Genomic DNA, 21,475 nt, shown 5'->3' with positions numbered 1-21,475 from the left:
AGTAACAGAGTAAAAAAGGAACACAGAAAAACAATATTAGTTAATTCCCAACAATAGACATTTTTTTCTTGTGTTTTCTTCTAGGACACCGCTGCACCTCTTGGCGTTCTGTAACACGCTGCTTCTGTTCTCTGTCACAGTGACGGAAGGATGGCTGCTCAGCCAGAAGCAGCAGCCGAAGCTGCAGGTCTAAAACATCTCAGACTCGGAGATAAGAATCTGACTGACATGGGAATGAAGAGAAGCGAGAGGAATGATGAGCGGCCATGTCTTAGTAATTCTGCTCCGTGGAAAAAGTGTTTTTATGAAAAGGTACAGCAGAGGTGTCTGAGTCTGCAGGAGACAAAGGTGGAGACGATTCGTGCGCAAAAGGCAAAAGAAGAAAAGGTAAAGGAGAGAGAACCCTGTGACTGGCTGTCCAAAGAGTGGCTCAGTGAAGAGAAAGAGTCACTGGATACCCGCATCTATTTGCTTGACAAACTCTTACCTACGTTAATCCCCGGGATGGAAAAACTGTTAATGGAGGTGGAAAGAAAGAATTTGCTTGCACCAGAGAAAGAACCAACCACCTTTAACCCCATTCATTTCCTTGGAGAATATCTGATGAGACATAACCCTCGGTATGGTCCTTCTACAAAACCGGACCCGTACCTGATAGGAATGAAGATGGTCACGGAGGAGCTAAAAACTAGGGTGCCAGGTACAACATCAGAGAGGTGAGAGAGTTAAAAGCGTGGCTGGTCACATGACCAGAACTGGTCTCTGGTTTACAGAGGGAATGGTGTGACTGCAGCCTGGCTGGCGAAGTGTCCAACAAAATGAACTTTTGGGGGACAGTGCCAGAGATGGTAACTGTTTCATAAAACATTGAGAAGCAGGAAAAGTGCCAGGACATGCCACAGAAAATGAAACACTAGTTATTCCTGTGTAAGGCAACATTCTGCCCTTCACAAGTGTGCAATTCCTCTTTAGACTCAATCTTAATTACACGTGGGGAATGCAAACTGCTTTCAAACCAGTCTTGGTTAGTGACAGCAGTTCTTTGGGACAGGTGTTGGGATCAAAGGTCTGTGGACTCTTCAGTTCATTTCTTCTATATTCTTCCAAACTTAATAAAAAAACCTTGTTTCTCCTCCTTTAGAATGATTTCTCTTGACCAAACCAACATATTGTCCTGGCACATTGTAGAAACACCTTTTCCTGGGTTTTTTACTTAGGCATTCCTTTCAGATTATTTTTTTTGCTTTAAAGTGCAAAGTGGTTTGTATTTCATTATTTTGCTTATTTCCAGGGTATATTCTCAGCTGCTTCCTTTAGTGTAACATCTAATGAGTATTGGAAGGGGGTTCTGTGGCATCTTAGAATATGCTGAGATTAGAATGTGAGTGCATTAGGTGAACAATAACGCTTCCATTCTCATTGCTTTATTCAGAAAAATATAGAAGTGAACATTTGTGTTTATAGATGACCCAGAGGTGATTGTAAATGATGTCAAAATTACTCATTCACTACTAGATCACTTTATTCTAGATGTGTGCTGGTAGAATAATGACTTCTATTTGAATAGCTGTCTCTTCTATTTGCATAAATAGTACAAACAGCTTGAAAATTGGTTTCAGGGTTTCAGTGTCAGGAATTAGGGAAGGAAAATGTTGACATGTCTTATGCATAAACTCTAAATGAAGATAATTGACATTCCCAGTATTATAATGAATAAAAGAAAACATTAAATCTCTCTCTCTACTGCTCTGAGTTTCCATCACACTGTATTTCTATGACTGACTGTGGTCAGTGTGTAAGTCAGCGTGCTCAGCCTTTGGGGTTTTCATCCCCAGGAGACACACAGTGGTACAACCAGAGCCAGTAAAAGATTTTCCATTTTATTTTCTAAATGCTGGGCCGCTGAAACAAATGACCTTGGGAAACATCTTCTATTTCGGTGAGCATTCACATCATTCACTGTCCGGGGAGCACCTCGAGGGCGCCAGCTTTGCTGCACCTTTGTTTTGGGGAGTGCTTCACCATTCATATTGCTTCACAGAGGGACATCTGGATGCAGGAAGTTGAGAAGCCCATCTCGTTTTTATTTTGCAACAGAAATTTAATTAAAATACATTAAATTTCCTGGGTGTGGGGTTGGTTTTTTGTGGTTTTTTTGGGGGTTTGGTTTTTTTTTTTTTTCTGCTAAAATACTCTTAGCTTTCATTGTGAATCAGAGCTCATTTCTTCATGGGGAGGTCAGGTTTTCCTGTAGAATGCAAAGTGTTGGCTACTAGTGACGTGTCATCTTGGACTTGGCTGCTAATTCCATGTTTACATTTGGAGACAGGGTCTCAATTTGTAGCTATCAGAGCTGATGCAAAGAAGTGACTATCAAGACTTGTCAAAATCCATCTGTAGACAGCACTGCCACGGGGGTTTATGTAGCCGTAGCTGTAGCTGGCTTTGCATACCCGCTGGTAGTAGTATCATGGGATTTGCATTCACAGCAGCTCAGGATTTACATATTTGTGATGGCTGTATTGTGGGATTTGCATAGGATTCTTAAACCGCAGCAGCACAGAGGGTTTTGCAGACACCGCGTGGCACTGAGGCTCCTAACGTGAGTCACTGGTGTTCTGAACAGGAAAAAAACGTTACAAGAGAAATGCCAGTCTGGGCTCAAAATCTCTCACATAAGCACCAGGAGTGAAATTTTGGTCCCCGTGAAGCTCCCAGGAGCTCTGACATTGCTTTCAGGAAAGGCAGGATTTCATCACATCTAAAGCTTTCCAGCTCTCTCAGGCTTCCTCCAGTCTCTCCTTAAATGCCACCTGACTGGGACTCAAGGCATGCAGGAGAACAGATGGAATTCCTTATCCAGATGGATTGATACCTGAAACAGAGACTTTATTTGTCCAGGGATGGTAGTCCTTCAGTCTGAGTCACCCATCCTTGTGTGGGAGTTAGGCGGATATCTTCCTGAAGCAACATGTTTCATTCTGCAGGGAGAAGTCACCCTCGCTGCCATCTCATCCTTTCTGGAAATGTCTGATACTGAAACGAGCTCCCTTTGCAACGGGAGACCAGCACGGTCTCAACCTGTTTGTTGTCAAGGGGAGAAGCATTTTGTCCCACACCGGGGACACCAAGCAGAGGATGCAGCTGCCTGGAGTTTTAGGACCCTAGAAAGAAATGCAAATCTGCAGCACAGTGCAGGTGCCCGCAGTGTAACTTGTGCTGGGCACTGCCCAGATTCATCAGCAGAGCAGCCTGGCAACTCCTGGCATGGCCTGAGCTCTGCTTTACATGCATATATTGGAGAAAAAACTGTTAGTCCATTTAGTTTGGTGCCTGCTACGGACCTGCTCTTTGCTGTGTCTGGGAAGGAGTCACAAGATAGAGGCTGGGAGAGTTGGGGTGTTCAGCCTGGAGAAGGGAAGGTTCCAGGGGGATCTTAGACCCCCTTCCAGTACCTGAGCAGCTACAAGAAAGCTGGGGGGGGACTTCTTCCAAGGGCAGGGAGTGACAGGACAAGGGGTAATGGGTTTAAATGGGAAAAGGGCTATTGAGATTGGACATCAGGAAGGAATTCTTCCTGGAGAGGATGGGGAGCACTGGGACAGGTTGCCCAGAGAAGCTGTGGATGCCCCATCCCTGGAAGTGTCCAAGGCCAGGCTGGATGAGGCTTGGAGCAACCTGGTCTATGGAAGGTGTCCCTGCCCATGGCAGGGGGTGGGACTGGGTGGGCTTTAAGGTCCCTTCCCACCCAAACTGTCCTGTGATTCTGTGATTTATGCTTGGAAATTATCTCGCTCTTCCCCTGCAATCAAAGTGCCGGGCGCTGAACTGTCTCAGTGGGCACTTGTGCAATGCCCATGACTAGCTAAGGAAGCCAGTTATTCGTTGAGAAACCTCGGTGATAAGTGGCCATGAAGAACGCATCGCTAGTGACAAAACTGACTGTGATGAAAGCGTATCACTGCAAGGTGTTAAACAGGCCTTGTTGTTCATTGAAGAACAACATCATTGGTCTATAATTCCTAGGATGACCCCACAGCAACAGAAGGAGCAGGGATAGGATCAGCCCATCTTCACGATGTGCGAAACACAGAGGGAAGAAGGGTGCAGAAATCCCTAGTTAAAGTGTAGTTTCTGGACTAGTGTGTTCTCAGGTACAAGAGAGGAGCGATGCCCCTTACTCAGAGTAGCTACACCCAGTGTAAGTGAGAGCCACGGAGGTGAGCAGGGCAGTGCTCTCCATGCAGAGATTCCAGCAACCTCCCTGAGCAGGATCTGTTCTCCCCTGTGAACGGATCCCTTGGCTTTAAGCATTTTGAACTTCCTAAATGTTTTTTTTCCACTTCATAAATGAACAAAGTCAAAACCAAAGCAGATGAGTTCTATTGGATCATTTTTTACTCAGTTCTTTTGTCGTTTGAAACGGAGGATTGGGAAGAACATGGCTGGGTGATGAGAGAAGCAAAGGAAATGCAGGGAAGAGGAAAGGGAGGGACTTCTAGTCCAAGCTTGCATACTGTGTACGTTCAAAATGACGGGCAGGTTGGAGTATTATCCCCCTCCTAAGGCAGCAAGGGCTTTACTGTGTGAGACTGCTTAGAAATTCCACTGAACATTGTTCTTTGCCAGTGAAGTGCCTATGTGAAATGGTACTTAGGCTTTGCGACAAACACATCCTGATGCAATTTTGTTGGTAAATCAAGTGTAGCAAAATTAGACACCTCTGTTCCTGCGGAAATTGAAAGGATATTAAGGACATTAACACAATAAATGATTAATGCCATGATAAAGGTGAAGGTAAAATTCATCCCTGTTGAAACTACACAAACAAGGAGAACTGTACAGGTGATTTTCCCTTAAATGTCTACCGTATCCTCTACAAGAGGCTCTCTCCACATGCATGGATCTGACACTCAGAGGTTATTATTCTTAGATGCAGAGTTTCACTAGATTTCAGGAGATGATACATGTAGGAATACAAATACTCTCACCTCCTTGGAGTTAACCTCTGAAAACGCAGATTATTAATATCCAGTCCAGCAGCCACACTAGTAACGTGGTGCCCCAAACATCAAGTGTTTCCTTGGAGAGAAATCTGCTTGTAATAAAAGGACAAGAATTTCAGCAAGAAGTTATTTCCTTTCCTTTTGTTCTTTGGGTAAACTTAATCTATCTTAAATATGTTTGTGAAGATATCTTTCTAAACCATATTCCCATGTCCTACAGGCTGGCCAGGATGAAGTTGGAGGCCAAGAACAAACGTAAGGATCGGGAGCAGGTGGACAATATGATGTCTCAGGTGAAAGAGAAGAGAAAGGAGGCTCTGGCGATTGTGTTCAGAGAGTGGACAGTGGATGTCAGTGGCAGAATACCGGTCGCACTGGTAAGTATGGATCATCCTTCTTAACACACAGCTATGGTTGTTCCAGGCAGGAGGAAAAGGAAGATTGTGACAGTGCTGTCTGCACTGGCATGGCAGCATGGAGCACAAGGATGGGGAAAGGCTCTGACATCCCTTAAGGTCAGGGTGCAGGTCGCTGCCTACCACTTGGCTTCACCCAGCCCTGATTCCCCACGAGCATGTGGAAGGATTGCAGTGCACTCTCCACAGAGGTCCTGGGAAGCTAAATGCCCCGTGATACACTCCTGAGGTGGTTGGATGCATGATTCATCACTGGATTCCTTCTCTGCAGCTGGTTATCCCTCAGAATCCCCCTAAAGAGATCCGGAGCAGCCACTTTTGGTCTCCTGTGGCCACCATTAAATCTTTTTTCTACCCCTGTGATTCATGCAAATGGGTACTGCAGCTCATAAAAGATGAGATTTGCAGTAATTATAATACATCTCTTGGTACAAGTCTCTTTCTTACAAGTCACTCAAGGCCCCTAGGAAATTGTCCTGTGGTTACACAGAGTGCACCACAGACAAGGTCTACATTTAACAGGGCCCACCTGTGTGAGGGAGGAGCATTGCTGGCCCATATGACTAATTATCCCAGCTGATTTATTTTAGTAATTGCCTACTGTTGTCTGCATGAAACAGGCCTTTGACTATTACCTTGATTTGTAGGTTCAGAGTGCCCTGAGGTCTTTTCCAGATGTCACTGCTCCTACTCCCATAGATGTGAGCAAAGGTAAGTTTTCAGTGTGTCTTCTTTAGTTTTGTTTCTGTGGTCTGAATTCTGCTGCAAGCTGTGAGCAGTGAATGGCTTTGATAACAAAGAGTCTCTAAGGGTAGTTACACCAGCTAGGATCTTAACCACAGAACTTCAGGCAGATTGGGAAGAGACTGAACCACCATGTGGCTCATTAATATGATACTGAAATAGTACAGGGAGAGGTTTAAACACCTTTCAGAGGGAGAGAAAGATCAAGTGCAAGCCATTCACTATATCCTGCTTTAGACAAACATTGTTTATTACCTTTTATGGTTTCAGGGGAAATGCTGAAGCTTACCTGGTGCTCCCCCAAAGCGCAGATCTTGTCTAGCTGTTCCCTTCGCCCAGGCGTGTCAGTCACACGGGCCTCTATCACAGCACTCAGCACAGGGAGATCTCCATAATTCCTGTCCACTTTACACAGTTCACACTTGACCTCCCCGAATAATGATAATTGAATATACAGAGCCAGGAACATCTAAGTGGCAACATCTAGCCTGCTGACAGCCCTGTACATCCATAGCCTGTAATGATCCCCAATAATAACTAATCTGCCTCTGCTGGAAGATGCGATGATGCGCAGGGAACCTCCAGAGTGCATTTCAGCTCGCTGCTGAAGTCACCCCTGTCTAGAGCTTGCCCTTGCTCAGCCCCTTCTATATTACAGAATTGCTCCTCTGAGTAATCATCCTCTACGGGCGTACGTTGTGCGGAGGCTGAACACAGCCCTTGTGCTCCTGCTGCTGTGGCTCTCGCGTGGGAACGGGTACTGGGACACGAGAGGGAGAGGGAAGCTTCTGTCTAGATGCTCGTGCTGCAGATGCTGGAGGTGCTTTATGTCATATTTCACTGACAGCGGCTCCATTTCTTAATGTGTTTCACTGACCAGCATCAATATACATTAATGGAATGTTAAGTTTTGTTTTATAGTTTAATAAAGAGAATGTACAGGTTAGGAATGTCTTAAACTATAAGAGATAAATGCATTCAGTGGTGAATTTTCTCTTTATTCCTGTTCTGTTGTAGAAGAAAGAACAGAAAAATAATCCCAACAGAAATAGCATGTCTGTGCTCAAAGACCTCATTCAGAAATCTGTGTGGACATTTGACACACCTTCCCAGGGCCATTATAGCAGCCCTGAAGCTGCCCAAAAGACAGTTTTGTATCTCATCATCAGTAAAAATATTCCCACAGAGCTTCTTGGGAAAATTACTGACTTTCAGATTCCACTCTTGCAAAGCAAAATCCATGTCCCCAGATTTTTAATGCTGTTTCATCTGTTTGTTACATCAAAAATCATTTCTTCCCTCAGATAACTAGGTGTAAGTACTGTTAAAATCACTGCAATGTGCCCCAACATATCAAGAATAAATATGACCGTGCAGTTCTGAATAGATGAGTGCAGATTCTCAGCAAGAGAAATATGTGAGAAGCAGGATTCAATGGCCTCCGTACAGTCAGATGCTTCAGCTATTGTGTGGGATAACCTCACATAAATGTGACCCAGCGTGAGAGGAAAGTTAACGGGACATAACAGTGTGGAAAAAGAATGTGTACAATATGCAAACCCACAACTGTTTGCTTTCTAAACCAGTATCGCTTCCTTTTTTCCTAGCAATCCAAGACAGGAAGCTGGAAATCGTCGACACATTGGGAAGAAAAGTAAACATGGATGAATTCACGGAGGTGAGAAATGAAATAAGAGCATCTGATCCAAGACGTGATGTTTATCACAAAGTAGTAGCATTTGCCAGGGGACAGCTGAGTAAGTGAAGGGCTTCACTTCCCCACCAGCCCAGATAACTCGTTGTATCGGGACACTTCATGCTCCATCTCCGTATCCATCCTTTGCTGTCACAACGCTTCTGTTGGGGCCTGCAAGGGAGAAGTATTTCACTCTGCTGGGAGCTGCAGCCTGTGCCACCCTCCGAGGAGTTGCTCTAGAAGCAGTGGGGCTGAGGACATTCTTCAGTGCCTTTCTAGAATGCCAAAGCCCTGAGTCTCCTGTGAATTCAGACTTCGCATTGGCTGCTCAGGGGAGGTTCGGTGTCCCAGTGTAACCATTAGCCACCTAGTACTGGCTCCCAAGTACTGTTATTTCTGATTAAGTTCTATTAACCATAGAAAAACCTACCAAGTGATGTACTGGGATGAGGAGCTCTACCATTCTTACCCTGAATTATTCCTGGCCTGAACCATAACCAAACTGCAACAAGTTGAAGAAAGGCTGAGAGAACTGGGCTTGTTCAGCCTGGAGAAGAGAAGGCTCCGGGGAGACCATAGAGCCCCTTCCAGTGCCTGGGGGGGCTACAAGGAAGCTGGGGGGGACTTTTTACAAGGGGAGGGAGTGAGAGGACAAGGGGTAATGGGTTTAAACTGAAAGTGGGGAGGTTTAGATTAGATATCAGGAAGAAATTCTTCCTGGAGAGGGTGGGGAGCACTGGGACAGGTTGCCCAGAGAAGCTGTGGATGCCCCATCCCTGGAAGTGTCCAAGGCCAGACTGGATGAGGCTGGGAGCAACCTGGTCTGGTGGAGGGTGCCCCTGCCCATGGCAGGGGGTGGGACTGGATGATCTTTAATGTCCCTTCCAACCCCAACCATTCTGTGATTCTATGATAAGTGTCATGTGATTCTATGATTCTATGATAAGTGTCATAAATGTGTGAGCAGCATAACCAGGCTGAAAAATACAGAGTTTTAAATCAAAAGCTGTCACTGAGAAACATCAGAAGTGTGTTTTTAAATCACCAAACTCCGTAAATGTAATTTGAAGTTTCACCCCGTTACTCTACTCTTCATCAATTTGAAAACAACCAAATCAATTCAAACTATATTTACTGAAAAACTCTCCAGGCCAAGACTTCGCCAGCCGTTTCTACCTACGACAGAGCTAAATGTTATGGCTGGGTAATTAAACCTGTGAAAAGGGATGTCTAGAATAGAAATAGTGACAGATCGTCAACGGCAGCAGTGCTGGTGGGTGCTGTTACAATAATTAAAAACAGAGCATAAAGCAGCTGCGCAGAGACTCATTTCAAGCAACCATGTGTGATTTTTGTGCCTTCTTTGCTCTCAGGAGACTCACATGTTGGGTATTTTGCAGAGAGATGCATTTTTATGATAACTTGTTGAAGGCTTTCTTAAGCATGAAATGAGGTATTTTTACATTTAACCTCAGAATAACTGCATTTAATTAAGAAAACTATCGTGGATAATGGGAGCCTAGAGGATTGCTTTTGTCACTGAAATAAAGCATCAATCCCTAGCCCCTGTGGCACATGCAGAAGCACTGAATGAATTCATGGTCCATTAGCATTAGAAAAATGTTTTTAAATATATTTTGTGTACTCTTTAACTCAGTTGAAGACATGACAACGGAGATCAGAAGTACAAAGGATTCGGACAGTCAGGCTGTCTGATTTACCAGGGCAACCTTGTTCTCAGAATAGGTTCCCTGATGCTTTTTCCAGTCCGGTTTTAGTAGAATCAGAAGATGAGGCTTTCATCACTTCCCTTGGGGTCTGTTCCCTCATCGCCGCCTGGCTCTCGGGACAGAGCTGTTTGTGATCCTTAGCTACGGTTTACCTTTGTTCACCAGTCTGCACCATCCACCAGAACCGGAGGAGATCATCTATCTGCCTCCGTACGGGTCTCGGCCCTTCACATGTGGAAAGCGTTGCTTTTTAACGGACCTTAACATTAAATGGTGCTCTTTTTTTTTTCCTTTTGAATTCAGTGCAGCTTTGGGTTACTTAACTCTCTTAGAAACTCAGTAGCAAGACCTCACACACTGTTGCTGGGTTTCAAGGCGGGAGGGGGATTCGGACGTGCAAAACAGCGGCTGTTGAATTTTTGCATCCCTTGTGACAAGCTTGGGGGGTCGTTTATATTAGAAGCGTTTAAATCCCAGAACCCAGCCCTCACCAGTTTATCTCACAGGCTTTCTACTCTCACATGCAGAACCCCCAGCAGCTTCACACAAAGCTACTGGCACCAAGAGAAATTTTGCCTTTGTAGGGTCAGAATCAGGCTCTGAAGCTGAGATTGTTTTTCGTGGCTGCATGGGGCTTCCGCAGTTTCTACTGGGATCAAACAGAAAGCAAAGATCCATTGTTACTGACGCTAATGTGTTCACAAACTACGGCGAGGTCTCGCGCTGGACAGCGAGGAGGAGGTGTGCCAGCTTTCTTCTGAGGGGTGTCAGAATCTTTTGGTCAGTAATAAATAGATGTACGCTTATGATGCGTACGGTACCTTACACAGAAGAGCGCTTTACAGACAGCAGCTGAGAAAAGCTTGTGTCTCTACGATAGTTCCTCCTGCCCACGCAGCGAACACACGCTCTAAAAGCATTTCTGTGGAGCTGTTAGACAGCAGTCCTAACACACAGGCCTCTGGATGTATCACCAAGATGACATCTAAAATAACAAGCTGCTTGTCCAACCTGCCTCCTCCCAACTCCTCTTCAAGGTTCATCTGTCATGGGCCTCCGGGTGGTAACAGCTCTGAAAAGCTGGGGGGTACAGGTAGCCCCAGATCTGCCAGCTTCTCTCCAACCCACCTACTTTCTCTCTTTTTATGCTGAAATGCTGAATTGCATGAGCTCTTCCTTCCCACCGGCTGCCCCTCAGGCCATTGGCTGCAGCTTTTCTGCTCTTTCTCTTCTCCACTTGTCCCAGATATTAGGAAATTATGCCATGTAGACATGAATAATAATAACATATATTAATATTCCAGTTTGTTCATGCCTGTGCGGCATTTCAACAAGTCCAAAGATGTTCTAGCCTCATGTCAGGTATCCCTACCCTAAAAATGGGATAATAGGAAACATTCTGTGTTTTGCAAATTCCTCCTTTTAACTGTATGGGCTCCCTGCTCTGGGGACTGGCTCCAGAAACGGCTTTAATCATTCAGCACAGGCTTTGGGATTGTGGTTTGTTCTGATGGCCATTATTATTTATGTCGTGCACACCACATTTTTAGAACCATATTGCTTTTGCTTATAAAAACCACATGGCTATAAATCCAAAGTGTTAAAGTGTCTCCAAGGCTAGAACTTAAAATAAATCTCGAGTCAGTAGTATGCCCAGTGTCAGAGGACTTAGGGGACAGCAGGCTCATTTTCAAAAGGCTCTCTCCTGGTTTTATTGTATGCAGACCGGTTCTCTAAACACAAGCTGTGGGCATGTTGCGGCACTAGAGTTGAATGACTGCAAAAACTAATGGCTCAAAATGCCTCCTCGGGAGTAAAGTCAGGAATAATAAATGCTGCAGAAAACCATGGAGAATTTACATCCTCCCTGAGAGAACCCACCTTAAGCAATGACTTTTCATGGGAAGGATTCTGATCCGGCATCTCTGAACCCGTGAAGGTGATAAGTGACCTCTGGGCCAGGAAAGGAACTGCCTGATAGGCACCGTGCAGTGCCCGGTGCGGCAGCGTCGCAGGCGTGCTGCAAGTATCGCTGCCGCGGAAAGAAGAAAGCAGGCAGCATAGCATCCATGCACCAGGTTTGCATGACGCTGGCAGAATAAACTAGAAATTCCCATATATTTCATTGTGTGCAGTAGAGTTTTAGGAGTTCAAATGAAGGTGAAAATGCTTGAAGAAAGCTGACCATTTGCACTGCCACTTTTTCTCTGCAGTATGTCCATTCCTGCACTGAATATTTTTCAAATGACACGTTCCAAGAAATCCTGAAGCATCTGTGTCAGTGTGCTGAGGACTTCCGGGATGCAACGAGATGTGATACATGGAGGCAGATGTTTACTGATCTCTTCCTAGATTGTGATTATGGAAAGGTAGGCAAAGCAGCTCTCAACCTCATTTCAGTAAGGTGATGCTTCCAGTTTGGTATTTCTGTGGGCCCCTGCCTTCCTTTTTATTTGTCAGACATTCTCTTTGTGCTTACTCAGCATTATTTTTGAGGACAATAGCTGCTGCCTTGTCTTCAAATTCAGTTTGTAGACACAGAAATAGCCAATAGCCTGTAAGCTGATGGCTAATTAGAAACGGAATGACCTAATGTGATGACTCGGGGCTGAAGTTTGATGATTCTGGGGAAGAAATTAACCCCAAACTTTATTACTTGTGGTCAATAGCTGTTCCCACAGCACGTTCAGAATATTTGGGTGCTAATTTGTCTATTCAGCTGTACTTCAGAAAAGATAACCGGATACAGACTGACCTTAACAAATGTGCACGTTACTGCAATAGTAACATATATTGTGTTAATTATGTTGGGTTAATTTATACACCTTCAGGGCTTCTATCATTAAATCTCATAACAGTTTAAATTTAAAATGCAAAATAATCTATCTTTACAACCTCTCTGGGAAATGTACAGTGAACTTCAGCCACAGTTTATGGGCAGGAAATTAAAATACAATGAGTCAGTTACAGAGCTGAAACTGGAACTCGAAAGCCATAATTCAGCAGCTCTCAACTCGGTCTGTCGCCCTCTGAATATACCTGCATCCCCATTAAAAAGAAAAGCTAGACTTATCAGAAAACCAGTAAATCGTAGGAGCTGAAGAATCAGTGGCATAAGCTATCGCTAAAAACTTGGGCTTCATCCAAAAAGTGTGTAGTAGCCTCAGTTAGCCAGTTGCTGGCTACCACACAGAAAACAGTTGCCATAATCTTACCATTTTGTCCCCTAGATAACATATATTCCACCCAGCACTCCTTCAGCGGTGTTTGCAGCATGCCTACCCAGAATGAACCGTGCTCTCGCACTAATAACGTCATTACCTCTCAGAGAATGGAATTCCACAGAGCGTTTCTACACCAGTGGTGTGTGTTTGAGAATAGCAGGCAAGCTGCTGGTTCAGGGGCGAGGAAAGAAATGTGTCTGCTGCTCAGGAGACATTTCATTTTCCCATTGCTCTGTCAAGAAGAGCTACGATGGATCCTCCTGGGCAGAGTTATATATATAGCAGAGTCCTGTCTCGCCACGCCATTGGAAAGGATCCCTTCTTTCCCTCTCATGTTTTAATGTGACTTTCTTCCTATTATTTCTGTGGCAGTAATCGCCATCTCCACGCTACTAATCCCAGTGGAATCTCAGAGGCAAAGAGCCAAAAATGCTGGCATAACAAGAGCGAGCAGCTCTCAGCGCAGACGCCATCGCTGCCCAGAAAAGAACGGTCGGAGCGCAAACCCGGGTGCTGTTTCTAGCCTGCGAGGTAGCCTCGCTCTGCAAATTGGGTTCACTAAACCGTAGCGTGGACCGCGCAGCGCTTTTAAACCTGACCTGGTTTCTTTTGTGGAGCTCTGATAAGTCCTGCTGCAGTGTACCCACAGGGAAGACAAACAAACTAACCCAAGGCTTTCTACCCCTTGAATGTGATCCATTACCTGTACTACTCATTCTGCAAAGCACAGCCAAGCAGTTGTTTCGGTTCCTGATTTACATTTGTTTGGGAGCGGGCAGTTCTTCCAGTCTGCATGGTGAGTGTGGCTGGCTGCCTCAGTGAGCTGCAATTAGGGCCAGGGAGCTGAGAAAGCAGGGTTTAAATTACAGTCAGATGAGAAGGTATCCACATGATCGTTATGATGATTTCAGATGCTTGCATCCAGAAGGATGGCAGCTCAGCCAGAACAGCCTGGGCTATACAGGGATGCAGAAACTCCCTGAGACAACCCCGGAACACAGTTGAATCACAGCTCTAATGCCCAAAAAGACACAGCTCTGTGAATTTTAAGCTTATTGTGTCTCTGCGCTCATGTGCATCAAGTGTAGTTTCTTTTATACGTAATAACAGAATCTGCAGTAATTTTCAGGGATGTTTTAAGCCCAGGATCTTTAGATGGAACTGAATTTAGTTAGAGATTGGTTTTCAGCCTAATGCAGTTGGAGACACTTGTGATTACCTTCCTCGCAGTACAGCAAGAACTGTCTTCCCATCGCCTTTGGCGAGCGCCTTCCCATCTTGCTCGCTAACAAGCGGATTGCGTCGTTCAAGACACGTCCCATTTCTAGAAAAACCATCGGGCGGTTACACGCTGACCTCTCTCTGAAGTCTGGTTTCGTCTATGTTGCTAGAGGAATTACTCACAGATCCCAGAGCATTGCTGAAAACGCCTGCAAATCATCACCTGCCAGTGTCTAGGTGACAAGGAAATTAGGCCAACATGTTTGCACCCTCCAGCCGGGAAAGCTGGTGCTGGTTCAGAGTGGAGACCAGTTTTGGGCGGTTGCACAAACACAGATGGCCGGCTGCCATCGATGGCGGATGCTGAGCCTGTCCTGCCGACAAGACTCGGTATGAAGGGCTGATGGGCAGAAATCTTCCATCAGCCTCCCCGGTCACACACGAAGTACAATCAAACATGACCCTTCCTAGTAAATTTGGGAACTCGGAAAGGTAGGGCAGCTGGGGGTATGTCGTGGTTAGCCAAAACCAGCGCAGGACAGGACCTCAGAAATTGTTTTCTGTTGTAAGGCTCCTTCCTCCTGTAGACAGCTTTGCTGTGAGATGTTCCTCCCCAGGTAATATGTCAGGAAAAGTGTCCTGAAACAACAGGGATCTCTGGTAGACTGGAAAATCTGTATAAATTGTAAATGTTAAAACAAGGTCCAGAGGAGGCCATGAAGATGATCAGAGGGCTGGAGCACCTCTGCTATGATGAAAGGCTGAGAGAGTTGGGCTTGTTCAGCCTGGAGAAGAGAAGGCTCCGGGGAGACCTTATTGCAGCCTTCCAGTGCCTGAAGGGGCTGCAAGGAAGCTGGGGGGGACTTTTTACAAGGGTCTGTAGTGGCAGGACAAGGGGTAACGGGTTTAAATTGAAAGTGGGGATGTTTAGATTGGATGTCACAAAGAAATTCTTCCTGGAGAGGGTGGGGAGCACTGGGACAGGTTGCCCAAAGAAGCTGTGGATGCCCCATCCCTGGAAGTGTCCAAGGCCAGGCTGGATGAGGCTTGGAGCAACCTGGGCTATGAAAGGTGTTCCTGCCCCGGGCAGGGGGTGGGACTGGGGGGGCTTTAAGGTCCCTTCCCACCCAAACCAGTCTATGATTCTATGATTCTATAAGGTGGAAAATATACCCTGATTTGTATTTGGTGATTTCTGCAAAGGAATTTACTATTTTTAACAATATATAAATCTGAAATTGTTTCATCTAAACCACAAAATACCTCCTAGAGTCTGAGTTTTCTAAATCCTCCAATTATATTATTTTAACATGACAAAAAGTATCTGAATCTCAAAACAACATTTCTATTTTCTTTTTAATAATATGTCATTCCTTGATTTACCTTGTAAATAAAATCAAGCTTTGTGTTAGTGCTGCCAGCTTCACGGCACCCTGTGACAAGCAACAGCTGAGGAAGTTTAATGGGAAAACTGAGCGTGTGTAATGGCAATGCTGAATGGAGAATCCCAATATTCTGCAGTGATGTGGTAACATCAACAACACGTTCTGTGCTTTGTATCTACTAAATGGATGCGGAGCCCGAGCTGATACATTCAACTGCCAAACGAACAGCATCGAGAGGTGTCTGCATGGGAGCGTCCAGAAGATGAAGATACTGGGAGTGCTGTAAGTGTAGGGACAGGACTATATGATATTTGTTGTTCCAAACCCACAGATGGCTGAAACTCAACTGTAATTTTTTTTTTGAATTAAGTTACCAGAGTCTGATACACCACAACTGGGCGGGACGGCCGCTTACGTTTCAGTTCTGAGCCTTTCCTCAGAGTTTGCACAAAGCTTGCAATTCCCTGTCAAGGGAAGGTGTTGCAGTAACAGAAAATGCGATGTATTCATTCAGTTTTCAGTACTAAGCTCCTTGGGAGGCACCTCACCAAGAGGCGATGCGCATCCCTCAGTTGTTTTCAAATCCTCTGTTCCTAAACATCGATGCCATTAATTACGGCTTTAGATTATAAACAATGCCGTTATCTTGAGCTCCTTTCCAGAGGAGAGCAGCAAACTTCTTCCTATATTTCCACAGCCTCGGGGCAGGAAAAGTTCACAAGGAATTAAAACTTTGGTGAATTTTTACATTTTGCAGTTTTTGATCTCAGAGCAAAATGTGGAAAGGAAATCAATAAACCAGATAAAAAGCTACGCGCTACAAATAATGAACTTAAGTAAATCTGTTTGCTAATTACTATATTTCACTGATGGGAGGGATATTACAAGGTGGCAGGACTTAATGACAACAGGAATTCATCATAAAATGGAAAACTTGCCATCATTTAGGTTCGCTTTACTTTTTAAACTCACAATTTCCTGATTGGAAATGACCCATTTCATCGTCTTTTCCTGGGTTTATTGTCTGTATACACTCACCCTGCACAGCAAGGGCTTGATAAACTCTGCTTGTTCCTCTGCACTCGAACTGCGGATACCTCTCTCACCTCTGTGGTCAAATGTGTATGACTTCTTAAGGGAAATAAGGGAGGTTGTCATAATAACTCACATTTTTGGACTAATTATTTTCCCAGGCAGTTGCCAAAACGTAATACTTCAAAGGCGATGACGGAGCACAAACTACAGATGTGTAGTCACTGACACAATACAGCACAGCCCATAATATGTGGAAATTCTTCCGTAGTACTGTCAGGCAATCAATATCTGTCCTGAAAGTGTGAAATGTTGAAGCTTTGATCTCTACATGAAGAACTCCTTTGGCAGAAGTGGTTACAGTCCTCGCACCATGGGTTCCCAGGAATACACACGAGGATGTGCCTGCACAGCAGGATGTGTGAGGGGTTCCAGCTATGCCCAGGGGAGAAATGTTGCCCCTATGAAATAAATTCACTTCTTTGAAATTGGTACTGATGTTCTGCTAATGGATAATTTTCAGTCACAGGTACTTCTCAGCTAATGGTGCCTTTGTGGTGCCGCAAATGGTGATGTAAGTCCCAAGAACCCCGGGAAAAACCCAGTAATTGTCATCTTTTTGTCTAGGTTGGTCTCTTAGACAGACAAAAAATACTCGCCCTCCTGGCAGACTTCTACGACAGAAGCCCTGTGACGGCCAAGAGGGGACTCTGTCACCCAGGACAGTGTAAGTGGCATGTTCCAGTGGTGGTTGAATCATTAGGAGCTCGAGTGAGGTTGTAGCGTTAAAATACGGTTTAGAAGCGTTACCAGAAGCGAACAGAGCTGACAAAAGGACCCAAATGAACGCTGGGACCTATACACCGTGATTTGCAAATGTCTTTTGCAAACTGTGGTGCAGTGTTCAGGATGTGCGGCATCCAAACCTTTTCCCTCCGACAAAATTCCAAAGTTCTTTTTGGAAGTAAGATTAAAGAGAGACTACTTTTCCTGCAACAACTGTTCTTTCTTACTGGGCAACATTAGAAGTTATTTTTTTGTTTACACTGAAATTTCTCCAGGAACATGGAAGGATAAAACCACAAAGAATCGTTTACATGAAAGTAAAATGGTTTTAAGTGTTTGGACATTCATTAATCGCTAAGCTCAAACACAGGGGAAATTATAGCTTTCCTTCTTAGTATGGAGACTTATGAAACACGTTTATTCCAAAGGAAATAGGGTGCAATACACAACAGCAAGTGTGGTTCTCTGCAGGCAAAGACATCACTCTGGAGGTTTGTGTTTCCGGGATGCACCTTTGCAGAAGGTACTTCCCGACAGTTTATGTCGGCTTGGGAATACCTTTGTTCTTTAAATTTTCTTGCGCAGTGCTAGAGAACATAAACCCAATGCAAACTATCAACATGTCAATATTTTGTCTATTTTAGGGCCAATAATTGAGCTGCAGGAGATCGAGCTTGCGGATTTATGGGGAGGCCCTGATGGCCAGGAAGTGTGTGAGGAACTCAGTGGGAAGTTAGTCTTGTCTCCAGCAGGAATTTCCAAGGGAGAGATTTCAGCACATGAACCCGTAGATGGTAACGGACAAGTCACGTCTAGAATGAGAAGTAAGGTCAGCAAAGGTCTTTCTGAACAAATTGGCCTGAGTGAAGCTGAGGCTGGAGGAATTTCTACAGGAGAAAACCAAGCAGCCGAATCAAGTGCTGCTGAAGGGAGGAAGGAGGGTGAGGACGCTGTGTCAGCGGAGAAAAGCACTGATTTTGGAGGCTGTGATTTGGATGGAGATGCCATGCGTCGCGAGAAATCCAGTTTCCATGAAGACATCAAAACTGAGAGACGAAGTGAGTCTGCCAGTGCAGGCAGACGGGAGGAAGCTTTCTTGGGGTCAGCATCTACCCGGTACAGTCTCAGTGGAGATGGAGAACCTGGATCTGAAAAACAGGTGGAGAAGAAAGAATTTAGCCTGGGTGGGGAGCCTGATACAGAAACAAATAGGGAAGAAGATGGTTGTGTCTCAGACAGAGATCCTGGCTCAAAAGCACCAGTTAGTCAGGAGAACTGGATTACAGAGATGACCAGCACAGTTTCAGCACCACCACCTGAAGCTACAGCCATCACCTCAGAAGACAGAGCTGTGGCAGATGTGGATGCCATTGACTCCGAACAGGACGCTCCAGTGGCAGAAGTCGTGAAGGAAATCCCTGCCAGAAAAGGGAGTTTTTCTAGGCAGCATGGCAGCCAGTTTGGCCAAGAGATAAGCTCGGAGAGAAGACCGCAGGATGAGGACCTTCTGCAAGACCAAGGCAAAGGTAAAGCATTCTCCTTTATTCTGGCAGACCTCGATCTTTTTCAACATATATTTTTGAACTGGTTTATAGGTGTGTTTTTAATCCATTTCAAAACTATTGAAAGTGAGTGATTCCTGAGCACACACCACGAGATCTGATACCTTCGCAGCGTGGTGTTCTCTGCCAAGGCTGCAGTGTGTTCCTCTGGCAGGTGAGTCACTTCCCTGGTGATCTGTGTTCGAGGCACGGAGCAGGCACTATAATTCAAGTAGGGACTGTCTGAAGCAGCAGCAGCATTTTTATAATAAGGAAAAACTTTATGTTCTGTTTCACTCTGTAATATTAGTGTACCAAATGGGAGCCTGAGCATGTTAAATCTAGGAATTACTTTTAATCATTTTAAACTGTGATTGCCCTTAGGGAGATACAGTATGGGTTCATACAGCCTTTTACTTTAACCTCTCACTGTGATTCCCAAGGAATATCATACTTCTTAATTGTGTACAGGAGCCCTTGTTCTAGGCAGGCTGTGATCAGGCAAGTGTGTGTTTCCTGAATCAGTCATTTCAGCTCACCTGTATTCAGTGATTTGGCCCGGTTGTATGACAGCATCCGTGCTAGACTGGAGCTTAAATCTGAAGGGATGCTATTCGAAAGCGTAAGCAGATTAAGGCCCGTAGTCAGGATGGAGTCGGTCCGTGTTCAGCCATACTTTCACTGGGTAGGAAGGGCAGGATTCAGGACTGCTTTGATATCTGCCGCGTGGCTGGTTTTAGGACAGCATTTGGCTTCACGGCGCTTTCTGCCTTTCAGACTTACGTCCCATCGTGGCAGAGATTCAGAAGCGCCGTGCTTCTCCTCCTAGGAGTGCCTTTGATGAACGCTGCCTCAACCTGCCACAGTTCGTACAGCTCATGGAGACATTTGTTGGTGAGGACATTTCTCTGCCTACCGTGGAGAGACTTACTGCATTCATCAAGGAAGAATACGAACAGACAGAAGAGGAAAAAATGGAACAACTAGAAAAAGTAAATAATGATAAGTTTTGCTGATCCCATGTCCAAACAAAAACAAGCCAATGCCTGCAGAATCTGACACAGTCAGCTTTCAGTCTCACGCTGGCAGAACTTTTCATTTGCAGCCTTGCATTCCCTTCAAGAGGCCTTTTACCCCTTTGCTTTCATACGGATTTTCCCTCCCTAGCCTTTAGCTCTGGAAGTGATGACAGACTCATCCTGTAAGAGGTTGTCTGTCTGTTCTAGAGCTGGATTCAGTGGGACAGCAGGTTGATAGTTAATTGTGAAAGAGCTCAAAACATTCCATTCTGCTTATTCACCTTTGTAATAGCCAAGAACCTCATCTCTGACCTACTGCACCGGCAGGTACATGTGAGGTTGTGGATGTTTCAGGGAGGATGTTAGAAGAAGCGTGTTTGGTTTTGCTGTGTGTATGTGAACGTGCACGTGCTTCTTGGCTTTTACGTTACAAGGTGCTCTTGCCATGTGTTGAAAAACACCCCCTTCAGCACCGGGGTGCCCTGTGTCACTTCAGAGTACAGATGGATTTCGTGGTGGCTCTGTCCGTAGTAGCCTCGATCTGCGTTTTCCTCCGATCTCTTTCTAGTTTCCCTCTGTGCTGCTGACCTAATTTGGATGAGGTATTGGATCTGACGGCTCTTCTGTCCTCAGCTGAACACAACACACGCTGCCAGTATTTTGGCCTTTGAGAGAATTCCAGCCAGCCATTTCTCACTGTACGCTGTGCAGGCTGGTTTTAAAGGACAGATGGTACATGCATTTACTTGGAGCCCACACACTGCAGGGCAGCACCAGCACAGTAACAATGCATGGGAATACAGACTGGCACATCTTTGGGTTGTGCTCACAAGGCTGTGGTTAGTCCTTGCTGAGAAGGCACTTGTATCCTGGGAAACTTCCACGTCCCTGAGCTGATCTCACCTTAGATCCAGCATGGGCTGCGTTGGGTCACTGTGAAATAACCCTCCGCAGTGCTGACTCTGCTGATAAAACTGAACTGTCGGCTGTGTTTAGTGTTTCCAAATATCTCCCAGGTTTAATGGCTCATCTCCAGATCTGAGCTGTCTGCGTATGGATTTGGCCTGGCCCACGGGCATTAGGTGACCGCTGCAGTTTCCATACTTGTGTAGACACAAGATCACAGACCAGCTCTTCCTCTCTTGTAGGTTCGTCACATGTCTCGCTTGGCCCGACGGAAACTGCTTCTGGAGGCTCTTTTTGAAAGGTGGGATAACAATGCGTCTGGGTTCCTGGCACTGGAAGAGGTGGATGCTGTTCTAAGCACATTCAAGGAAGGGATGGAAAAAGAGGCCGTGAGGAAGGGTAAGGACACAGCTCTGCTGTGAGAACAGTGTCAACACATTGGGCCTTAAACCATCCAACAACAGCACTAATGAAGCTGTTGGCAAGCACCAGTCATTTTTTTGTTTGTGCAAGCAGTCACAAGCAAGGTACGATGTATAAAATGAAAAGGAACAGGTATCCAGAGCTGGTTTTTAGGCATAGCTCCATCCTCTCCTCCTGTGCGAGACTCCCCTGTGACAGATTTCCAGTCAGAGGTATCTCAAAGCTTCCAGGACACTGTGATCTGTTGAAAAGTTGTTTCGGCTGTAACATGCAATGTCTTGTGATATGGGGGTGAAAAACAGGCGTAGAGCCTGAGGACACCTTTCACATTTTTAGTCTGGTCCGT

At 45.3% G+C, this 21,475-nt stretch overlaps 1 protein-coding gene across 1 annotated transcript; it reads left to right on the top strand.

Annotated features, from left to right (window-relative positions):
- Positions 1–234: 234 nt before the first annotated feature.
- On the top strand, positions 235–21,128 carry EFCAB5 (EF-hand calcium binding domain 5). Its single transcript, XM_010146599.1, has 9 exons — positions 235–716; positions 5,227–5,383; positions 6,070–6,133; positions 7,774–7,844; positions 11,806–11,961; positions 17,082–17,181; positions 17,885–18,766; positions 19,559–19,773; positions 20,949–21,128. Exons 1-9 carry the CDS (start codon positions 235–237, stop codon positions 21,126–21,128), a joined length of 2,307 nt encoding a protein of 768 aa, XP_010144901.1.
- The last annotated feature ends 347 nt before the right edge of the window (positions 21,129–21,475 follow it).

Source organism: Eurypyga helias, unplaced genomic scaffold, assembly GCF_000690775.1.
Source record: "Eurypyga helias isolate BGI_N326 unplaced genomic scaffold, ASM69077v1 scaffold46672, whole genome shotgun sequence".
NCBI lineage: Eukaryota > Metazoa > Chordata > Aves > Eurypygiformes > Eurypygidae > Eurypyga > Eurypyga helias.
This window is presented reverse-complemented; position numbering and strand designations above follow the sequence as displayed.